Raw genomic sequence first — 11,713 nt, 5'->3', positions numbered from 1 at the left:
AATGGCCCACCTAGTAGTGGAAAATTTGATCCAGGCTATTTTTGTGGCCAAAACTTTCCAGTAAATTCACAAAAGCACCGATTAGTGGACATAACCACACACATAACAAAACCAGTGGAGTATAGACTGTTTCCAGCAATCTGTTGCGGCCAAAACTTTTCAGTAAATTCACAAAAGCACCGATTACTGGACATAACCACACACATAACAAGACCAGTGGAGTATAGACTTTTTCCAGCAATCTGTTGGACCACGTCGAGTTAGGCGCAAAACCCCAAAAGCCAAATCGTTCAAATGGAGGTTTATCTACAAATGCGGTACTATAAATACAATAATAAAATAATAAAACTTTACAAACCTCAAATCGTTGGACTATGCCGGCTTCTATAAATCGGTTTAGGAATTCTTAATTCCTGATGGATCTCAGAGTCCACACTGACTCAAAACCACGTGTTTACAAATAGCGAAACCAGGAGCGAACTTAAACAACACGTCTCATGACAAGGTCTAAGAACGGTTTATGTTCAGGCCAAAACAAGAGGGGTGGTATTAGCGCAGACCAAAATAACAAAAAAGGGGGAATCGCGTTGTACAACATGAAAATAGAAGAAAGGAATCAACATGGGGGAAGATTTGGACTGTCATAAATTTAGTTTCCGATGCGAGAGGGCATTGGATATCGAGTGTTTGAAGTGTGCCCAATTGTGAGTACAAGTGGATCAATTTAGAACTGCAGATTTGTTGAAAGTTCTGTTATAACTTGGTAGCAATACTTCATGACAGACACTCTTCCCGTCTGGCGTTTCTACACTAATTATGGAGGTTATTCAGACCGCTGAACATTTTTTGAGCCCTAGTACATGGCAGAAGAGTCAAATTATCCATGATCAAAGCTAACGCAACAAATCAGCAACAAAATGTCCATCTTGAATAACCTACTTCCAGACATCTCGAAGCGTTGTGTGGGTCTATTCCATCCAGACGAATGCACCCATTTCTGTTGAAAACACGCAAAACCTTATTATAGTGATCCTCTTAGACGATGCATGCGGTTGCAAAAGCGTACTTCACGGCATCGTTTGTTTGGAGAAGTACACCTTAAATTTTGTTTCTTGACCCTGATCTTCGCTCTGGTAACACCCACGTCACTAAATGAATAAAATATACAATTGCGAACAAAAATATTTTCGTAGCAGTTGCTTACTTAGCAAAATGGCTGACTCGACCTCGTACGTATCATAATACCATATATGCAGCTGTCTCATCCATAGTTGGAGTCATGAGCACTGCACTTCTCACGAACTTCAAGTGCGTTTTGAACCAACGAACTCCCACTTAGTAGTTTGAAAACATGATCTTCTCGATCGACAGCTCTTGACCGAGTGTTCAGACTACTAGCCGTGTGTTCGCAGGTCTAAAACCCCCTTGAGTTTCGTGAGATGCACAACAATGATGATTCTCAATAGGAATGAAACAGCCTTATGTATTTTCATTCTGTTAAGCATTGAGTAACTTTACTCACAGGACGAAATCTCATCTGAAAATTACGAAATCTCCTCGAACTGCCATCAACTCAGTCAAGATAACAATACCATGCTGAGTGATTTTTTGGGACCGAAGCGGCGACAAGCCATTCTTGGCTTACCTTATACTTATTGAATGTGAGTCATAGCTTCATACATTGAATTATTTTTAGGGCTCACCCAAAACCGTGCACATCTCGAGAAGCCTGTCGCTCACTGGTTCCCTTTGTGGAAGCTCCCGTTGGTGACTACCAGTACGAAGTTCGAAATCCCCCTCGTTAAAATTTGCATGTTTTTACTTGAAATGACCAAACACTCTATTCTGGGGCCGTCAACACACCGTGTTTAGCGTCCAATAAATTCTGACGGTGATAATTACTGAAAATTAGCTTTATTGAAGAAGGAAATATATTTTACAAGATATAATTAAGGAAAATCATGAAAGTTGCTGTGTGACAGATTTCGTTCTGTCATCAGGTAAGCATAGCTAGGAAAACGCAGTGGAAAAAACCCTTGGATCAACAAAAGCCAACCATATCAGTGAAGAAGTAGCACCTTTCATTTGGGAATACCTCTTACAGAACTTTTATAGAAATACTCGTCATAGGATATCCACTCGACTTCAGGCGTTAGACTGTCGTTAAGGCCTCGTGCGGCTAGTCAGTTTGTCAGCACTATTTTGATGGTCGTTTGACGGCACAGTTAACTAACAGGGTAGTAGTGGTGATTCATTATGTGTGGCAACCAGTGTAAAGCGTTTTTCAACCCCCAAGTACCTCGAGGCAGATGTACGATCTCACGCTCAAACGTTCAAACCATAGCCACATCCTGGTTCTGGGTTACCGCGCTGACGTGCTGATCAGATGAATTAGTGCAGAAGTCCAAATTTCGCTGATTGATCCGTGGAGTGAAATGCAGTAGAGGGTGGATGAACTTTATGCGAGAGCCGAATAACGGGTAAGTAAATTGGCTGTGCGATAAGCACATCACTTAGGCTACTCGCGAGTAGCCAAAATATATTGGTGGTTATTAGCCTTAGGTGAAGCTGACATCTGTGGGTGTCGGCACACCCTTGGAGCTCAAGGGCTCAGCAAACCCCAGGCTCAAAATGTGCAAAGAGCTCTACAGTTTGTGTAACACTGAAAGCTGAGTAGTGTCATAGACTGATGGACGATTCGGAATGTAAGGAAACAGCTACTCCAATGCACTGACCAAGACGAAAATACTCGGTTGGATTAGGCCACTCCGTCACCAGACATCACTTTACTTGTTCAATTCATAGCTCATAAGAAATATGCTGACGTTCACATGTGAACAAATTCCGTTCTATCACACAGATGTTACCTCACCATAACGGTATTGGCGTACGTCAGATGACACATGATTTCTAGTGACAGCAATCTGTGGAAGCTTAGTAGTTTTCTAGGTGACTTAGCGAGTTACTGGTATCAAGTCCTCAACTACGAAAAGATACAGGTAAGATTAACCCTAGTGACGAGGTCGGAGGTCTTCATTCATATAATGAGGTCAACTGAACGACCAGCTGTGTGATGTGATGCACACACTTTATACTAGATCATCACTATACTAGTGAACAGCATTGAAAAAGTGAAATACTGGTTACACCCTATCTCGCGCGCGAAATCTCCGCACCAGAAAAACCTTCCTCGTGAGTTTTTGTCCGTTAAATTCCGGTTGTTTTCACGAAGCACCTTGTAAAACGCAAAACGCTAGTGACTAACCCTCCCAAATCCCTGCAGTACCCATATAATTCTTTCAACACTTTCATCTCACTGCCGCGCTAATTCAGTGGCTCTTCAACCATAGACTGGGTATAACTGTGGGGCATGAGAAGATTCAGACCATTACGAGGCTTTTTTCCTTGCTTCCCATCGGCTCTCCCGATGTCCGCAGTTGGGGCAGATACCATCAACAAGGACCTCACGAAAATTGTGGCAGAGTGAGAAAACATCATCAGTCAAGGTTCGGTCAACTAACAAACTCCCATTTCACCTGGGATTTCAGTCCTGTGGCAATTCTGAGGGTTTCGCCCCTCATCTCGGATACACCACATAGAAAGATAAAGCCTATGTCAGCTGTTTCCAAACAGGACAGCGGCAACATTGACCAGCGTCGATCAGGCTAGTCTCAGACCTTTTGGGTCAAGTTCCCTCAGCACTCTATGTGGAATGGAAACTTCTGGGGGACATCCGACTGTATAAATACTTTTTTAAAACGCTTTTGGAAGATAATAGCTGTGAAAGCGATTGGTGGGAGGATTATTTGGCAAGCTGTAGTGTGCGTTTAGACAACCGTCTTCAACATTTAAAGTGGAGCGAACAATACACCGCGGGCGATTAGGTCTTCTGGAGGCCGGCGTGTCCTAGATGATCGCATATGGATAGCTAGCACCCGACAGGAAAAAACCGTCGTCCATTTTGAGACTTGGACGCTGAACAAGCCCAATCGATTTGCGAAGCGAGACGTGTTATTAGTCACAAGTCCCGACAACGATGTGGACCCTGAGGAATAATACCGGCAGGAAACATACCCAGAATGACCCATCGGTCGGTTTGAGCATGACTGCAAAATGACAGATTGTTTGAACCGCTGAAATATTATGGTAAATCGGACCGATGCATTTAATACGCGCATTCCCTTCTCGGAGAAGCCTATCCTGATAACTCGAAAACGCTCCTTCACACCTGAAGAACGTTCCGGAAAAGAAGCTGCACAATCACAAAAATTCGCGTATACCCTTCTGACGAGGATGTCCGGAAACCTAAGACGCTCGACCGACAGTGCTTTAGAAGCACCCTCAAAACAAGGAGAAAGGATATTCAGTCAGGCGCGTCGGTATTTAAAGGGTCCTTAATGTTCACCAACGAGGCTGAGATGTCACTGGCCACACCCTAATGTTAGAAGAATGAACTAAGCACGCAAAACTGAATGGCGGTGCGATATGGGCAGTTAGCTAAAAACACGAAGGTGCTGTCAAAACACACGAGGTTTGTCCCAAATACCACTCCGCCAATAGGATCGGGATTCGATCCCCCCGTGCTCAAAGTTCGCTTCAGAGGGACATTCCTGGACCATTGGGATATGTCGTCACTGATACCAACCAATCCACCCATAGTTAGTAACAGTATTACTAACCAACCAGGAAATAGTGCCCGGTACCTCTCTCCATGTAGGCAGCAGGATACGTGTGCCTATTTCCCCGCGGCGGTTTCCAGTAGAGCTGCTGTCGCATGCTTCCAATGGGATTCATAAAATAACACGAATTCCAAGGGCATGGAATACTGTACAGCTCGAAATGTGTATCTGCTCTCAACCAGACCCCATCTGTTCAGTATGACAAGTACGTTTTAATGGAATACTGGACACAAATCGGCCAGACTAACTTGAGTCCGGAAACCATCCATTGCTGCTAGGTCTGTCAACTGAACGAAAGCAAGTCGTGTGCAAATGGGAAATGGATATAATAATAGCAAGATGAGTGAACAGGTTAGCAGAAGTACAAACGACTCGGAGCAGACACAAAAGAGACACGAAATTAAAACCGAAGTTGAAGAGGCAAGAAGATTAAGGATATGTACAGGGATCCAATTTTAAGCACAGTCTAAAAAAAGTGTGAAAGGACGGACAAGTAGACCATGTTGCCACTGTAGAGTTATCGATGGATTGTTTAGTGCCACAGAAAAGACTGCGTGACGTATTACAAGAATCACGGGTGAGTGAAAATGGCGCAAACCACTAACAGTTCACTCATTACGATTAGAAGTGATCGACAAACCGTCGAGCTGTAATTCAAAAGTGATCCGTGTGCGAATTCTCACTTCTTCGCAGATGCATTTGACGCAGCATTCAAATTGCACAAATTTGTCAGGAGAGTCATGACTGCTGCGGGATTGTTCGCCGCTCCGCCCATTAACTGATGCAGAGCAGCAGCGCTGGCTTGTTGCTGTTGGGCTTGAGCTTGTGCGGCTGCCTGTTGTTGTTGCTGCAGCAAGTACGTGTACTGCAACAGGGCTTGCTGTAACATTTGTTGTTGTTGCTGCTGCTGCTGCTGTTGTCTGTTTCCGACAGCCTGGTTAGCTGCACAAAGCGGCAAGCGTGATATTGTTTACTAGTTTAACACGAACAAAGATAATGCTTAGACTGTCAAGTCATCATACCAGTCAGTCCACACAGGTGGGGTACAAGGAATTCAAAATGACGTTTTACATTTACAAACCAGGGGAATGATTCACAAGTGAATTGTCCAAGAGTATCGTTCACCGCTACCTATGATCTCCCATGCGAAGCCCCTGAAAATAAACTATTCGAATAAGAAACTGAGATGGCTCAGTGGTCAGAGCGCAAATTTACTGACTGAAAGGTCCGTGGTTCGAACCAGACCCCGCCTCTCGACTTCCCCTGTCTAGGCTTGGGCTGGCAGTATCCCAGCCCCAGTAATTCCTTTAGGTGGTGGGCAGCTAGGTACCGAAAGGTGCCTCGGATCTACCTCTATTGAGGGATAATAGAGCAAAGAATTAGTGAATTACGTACCAGAAGAGCAACAAAGAAGCCTCAAAAGAACGCACAGTTCCGATGAGTTATCTAGCGGTCAAAATTGTGCGTAATATGCATTCGAAAATGTTGGCATCTACAGGCAGAATAGATTGATAGTGAGGAGATTTGGGATTTCGTCCTGTAAGTGAAACCGGGAGGTTGCGGGTTCGAGACTCTTCGGAATTTCGTGAGATGCTCACTGCTGATGATTCCCAATACGGATGAAACAGCTGTACAGTGCTTCTCGGCTTTTCAGCATAGATTGGCTTCACTTACAGAACGAAATCCCACAAAGACTACCATTTTCCCAACCCATGAGAAGATCCAGTTAATAAGTGAGTGGCCTGCACTTTTAACAGGAAGACCCACTGGATATCTAGATGGAGGGTCTGAGCTTCGTTGGAAGTGCACAATGAAAATCCATTGGATAGCATTCCTCGGCAGTGGACTATACAGATCCCTTGAAAAATTTACCAATTTTGAGTTTCACACTAAAGGCAAATACCGTAAGCACTGTTCTGGGGAAGGGAACAAGCAGCTCGAACTAATTTTTCAAGCAAACTGCAAGAACCCTTTACAAAATCTTCGGAACTCAAACACTACAGTGCTGACCAAGGTGTTGGGCAAAGTCTAATGCATACAATAAATAACACGAGACGAGAAGTGAATAGTTTCCCACTAGCTATCGTCGGACAATCACAGTGTCAACATCCTAAACGTAGATGACCCGATTTCATCAATGGCACCTCTCAGTAAAGTGCTGTCGGTAGTGAACGACGGGAAGCCTTATAAAATATGAGACAGAGGATTCCCCCACAAACAAAAACGTGAAAAACCTACAGGCACCACAAAGAAGGCTGTTCATCAACAACGCTTGCATCTGCGTCAACTGGCTGAATTGATCTAGGGTGGAATTCGATGCTGTCGTGCTGACTTGGGATTGCTGAGACTGTTGGAATTCCCCCAGTGCAGCGGCGGTGGCCAAACGCTGTTGCAGTGCTGCTGCTGCGGCAACCTGTTGTTGTTGTTGTTGACTCGAGGCATTTGCTGCTGCTGCTGCCAAAAGCATCGGATTGGCAGCGGCTGCCATCATAAGCCCAGCAGTGACGTTAACTGGATTAGTGTTTACCGAATAGGTTGACTGAGCTTGGTTGTTACCCGCGGCAACGGCTGCTACGACCTTGCTCAGTTGCTGGTATTGCGATGCTAGCTGCTGCTGTTGCTGCTGGTGTATGGACAATGATGGTGCGCTTGCTGATGTGACTAACGTGTTTGGATTTTGCCGACGAGCATTCACGTTCGGAATCGTAAAGTGTACTGCTGTAGCATTATTTGCCGTGGTTGCCTGAGGATGCCGAGAACCAGAAAATGTGCCCTGAAAAAAGGAAATGAGAACGAAGATCCTGTATGTGCAAGATCACTTTAAATGACTAGTAGTCAGGATTACTCAGTGACTGAGGAGAAAAACTGCGAACTCAATTGACGAAACATCTGGTATGGTAGCTACCAACAGTATCAACTAATCGCTAAACAAAATTAACGTGCGTTCACGTCCTCTATGAGGACAATTACAGTCGCTCTCGAGAAAAATCAGCATATGCAAAATCTAGTGGACGTTGACATCGGATTCACACAAAGTGAGGGCACCTAAGTAACATGGAGCGGTGTAACACTGGTTCAACCCAATCTGAGTGACTATGTGTAATCAGCTGTTTCCTTGGTATCTGTATCCGATGAAAGTGATCATCATATAAGGGAACGAAGTGACTATCAGCTGATATTGAGAAAAATTAAAATCGACAAACCTGTGACTGGAAGCTCTGTTGTTGCTGCTGTTGCTGTGCAGGTGGTTGCTGATACCGCTGTCCTGTGGCGGATACGACTTGAGATTGTTGTTGCGTATGTTGTTGTTGCTGCTGCTGCTGATGTGTCGATGATAGCTTGCGTTCCTGATCCTTAATGAATGCCTCCAGTTTGTTTGGCGTGTTTAGGATGTCCTGGTATTCATGTTCTATCTCACGCTCCGAAGCGGCGTGCTGTTTCAAAGCTGTATTCACCGAATTATGGTAAGATTTATGAATCGCCGAACGCTGGCTGTCGACGATACACGCTTCACAGACTACTTCTGATGACCCAGGGCGTCTGCGCTTCCAAACTGGAGTAAAATCCGTCTGGCAGCGTGAACATACGAACGGTTCACAGGCCAGCGACTGATCGGCCTTTTCTGCAGCGTACGCATCGAAATCCTGGATTCGAAAAAAAACATGCACATTAGTGACGATAAGTTGCAATGGAAAACAACCACAGCCGGAAGATTGTACACCGACTAATAACCGACAGAGACATGAGTTGCTAACTGCTGCTACATTATAGGAAGAGAAACGGTATTAAGCAGTCAGTTACCAGCACTTAACTAAAATTTGAGGGTTTTGCAAGCATCGGTCTGAAATACATCAGTTGTCTCCAAAAGATTGGCTCATATCTAAGGGAAAGACTCTCGGTCACAATACTAAAAATAAGTAAATAAGTGATTTTATTTTATACCAGCCTTGACCTAGCAAAAAATAAATCCTTGAGGCCGCGCGGACAGACAATGAGCCACATAAAAGCTGAAATTAAATCAAAGCTGAGAAAGCTGGTACAAACGACCGTCCGTCTGTTTGTCGGCCAAGGATGATAAACCAAGGAAACCTTGGTTCTGGCTACTACCGTTTTGGTCATCAGAAAATGGGAGCGGGAGAAATACAGTCAAGCATGGGAGGATAAGCGCAACAATGGTAATGCCCCGGCAATCACCAAGGTTGTATAACGTGTACCGAACGCCCAAAAACAGGTCAAAAACAAGTACAGCGTCGTACCCATTCGGACTGGCAGACAACATTGGGAAAATACTGAATGATGGCTAGCTGTTTGGTCCACACCTTCGGTCAATCGGAGCCCACCTTGATACTGGACCGAAAGCGGTCCTACCTTCCGGTCAGTAGCGTTCATATTAGGCTTCTTGATCGTAGAAGCGCTCAACTCCGACTGGTAAATCGGTCTTGGGGCGGAATTCCGCCTAACACTAAGCCAAGAAAATGACCGGCATGGTGACATAATTGTGTTGACAATGGCAACATTGCAACTAGTGTGACACGTATTCATTTGCTGTGCGTATTATCTGGATGTTGTCAGGTGAATTCCCCAAATGTACTGGTTTTCTCAAAAAATGAAAAACTGGTAAAGATGAAAAATCGCTCCTTTTGCGTGAAGAGGCATCTTAGGCAATAGTTTCACGTCAAAACTATAATTTGGATGGAATGTCCAATCAATTTATGAGGAAAATTTATTTGTTATACAGTATTAGTTTATTATTTGTTATCCACCAGTATGGAAAGAATACTACCATTTGGTCTCTTCCACATGCTAAGCAAGCACGGACACACCTTAAGATTCGCTCGCTTCCTTCCGTAAAAAGGAGCCGTACTTGTTAAGTGAAAAAAACTTAATTACCCTGACGCTCTTTCACCGTATTCAGAGAACTAATTTTACCAAAATAATACATGAAACACAGATCCAGTGCACAAGCCTTTTGCACCACAGCTACAACCTGAACAGCTACTTCGCTCATGGAAGGTAACGCGGCTTGAAACAATACGCAAAAGCCTATGTGGGGTGACATTAGAGTAGTGAGGTTCGTGCCGCACGCCAGCTGGGCTACCAGGACGGTGTATAAACCTAGACAAGTGAACGAATATGACACATCCAAACCAAAGTATTCGATAATACAGAAATACGACCATGCTAAGCGGGTATGTAACACTCAAGTGAAAGGGGACACTCAAATTCCATTCCGTTTATTTGCCCATACGTCACACATCAAGGTGAGCTCGTTCAAACGTTCCGGAGAGAAGAGGAACACCGCAGTTCGATTCAGCTCAGCTTTCAGCCATAAACCATGTACCAATGTTACACTGGTTTCAAATGATTTTTTTATTCATCGGAAAATGGGAGGACTAACCAGACAACGGAAGTATTGGTCAATCGGCTAAGTCACGCTTAACCGTCTTCGCTGTCTGACGAAGTGCGGAGTAGGGAAGTCATTTACCGAAGGCAACAGCCTGAACGTAGAAGTGTCACGGAGAGTAACTGTCAGGGTGACTGGTTAAGGCACAGGTTCGAACCCAACCTCAGCATCTCGACTGATCCTATCTAGGCTTGGGCAACATGACAGTATCCCAGTCCTCGTGCCTCCTACCGTTGGCGTGGCAGCCAGGCACTGAGTGTTACAGTTGACCCGACCTAAAGCCGTCATTCTTGACGTGGTGGTCGGGCTTGAATGCGGCATTGATCTCACATGCTGCAGTGGCTGGTACTTGGTTCCACAAGGTGCAACCATGCCAGGAAAGACAAAGGGAAACGATCAAGCCAAGAGCAGCGAGACCCCGCATTACGTGTAAGTGTTACGAGGCGGTCTTGGGGTAAGGTTGTAATGTCCTCTGCGATAGGTGTGAAGGCAGTAAAGTGTTTCTCCCAGGCGACCAGAATGTCTATATTTATTGAGGCCGCGATCGTCTCTCTCCTGAGGAAGGACGGGTTAGAAGTTGGCCCTAAAGACCTCACACTCCGAACGCCCAACGGTTGATCGCGACCAGCAGTGCATTAGTCATTAGGGTTGAAAAACCTTCAAAACCAGTCTGGTGCAGCTCAAAAGGGACCTGCTATTCTCAGCCGCATCAGGAATGAGACACCGATGCCCTACTCCCTGCGCCCTCACGTTAGGCCAAACCCTGCAGCCGAGCGGGGTCCCCAAAGAAAACCCTACTGCCCAGTGCCCCACGAGTCAAGCTTGAGTCAGAAGCTACGGGCAGGGTTCCAGAACAAAACCATACATCTTCCCAGTGCCTTGTGGGTCGGACTTTTGAGTTAAATGCTCAAGGTGGGGTACGTTAACTAAACCCCCTTCATCGGCCTGGGCAACCCGGAATTATAATTTACCCGCGCAGCTCGGCGCCCACCGATGTCCCTCCGCAACCCCCTCCCACCACATAAGCAAACACCACTGGGGCACTTGACCGAAAGGCTTTGAGCTCGTCGCTGCTTACTAACAGTAAACAAAAATAACACCCTTCTAGATCCACGAGATCCTTTCCACATAGGAGCTTTTAACGTTCATGCTTCATGTCAAATTGGCAAACAGGCAATGCTTGCTGAAAATTTATACTCGCTTTAAACTTATATATGCTGTTTCCGAAATACACATATAAGACCCAAGCGTGATTATACATCTCACAACGCAAAGTCACGAAGAGACTGGACCATACTGTGGTGGGGTGGTTTATGTACCTCGGTGATCCATTGAGCTATACTGGGGAGTGTCCGCACGATGCTCACAGAGTCTCTCATGCCAGGTTGGTCCATGGGTAGAGGTCCGACAAACACAGTCTCCTAGCCCTCCAGGCTGGGGGTTGGAATATGTGTGGCGACGTGTTTCGTAAAAATGGTAATGTACTTGCATTTCCAGCCCAACACCACTGCCTTGCGGTTAGGCTTTTGAGCCAAAGGCTTTGGTTGAGGACCCTAATCGTCCTCCTATCTAGGTGTGGGCGCCCTGGCAGTATCCCAGCCCACGTACAACCATGAGCTGCACATACACA

The 11,713-nt window shown here is 45.4% G+C and overlaps 1 protein-coding gene across 1 annotated transcript; it reads right to left on the bottom strand.

Moving 5' to 3' along the window:
* Positions 1–4,985: 4,985 nt before the first annotated feature.
* Positions 4,986–11,477, bottom strand: T265_06719 (hypothetical protein; the record flags this gene model as incomplete). The annotated part of the gene is made up of 4 exons (XM_009172056.1): positions 4,986–5,621; positions 6,918–7,452; positions 7,883–8,323; positions 11,403–11,477. The coding sequence occupies 4 exons, from the start codon at positions 11,475–11,477 to the stop codon at positions 5,359–5,361; spliced, it is 1,314 nt and encodes a 437-aa protein (XP_009170320.1).
* Positions 11,478–11,713: the final 236 nt, after the last annotated feature.

This window comes from Opisthorchis viverrini (genome assembly GCF_000715545.1).
Source record: "Opisthorchis viverrini unplaced genomic scaffold opera_v5_144, whole genome shotgun sequence".
Classification (NCBI taxonomy): Eukaryota; Metazoa; Platyhelminthes; class Trematoda; order Opisthorchiida; family Opisthorchiidae; genus Opisthorchis; species Opisthorchis viverrini.
Note: the sequence above shows the minus strand (reverse complement) of the source record. Positions and strands in the feature narration are given on the sequence as shown.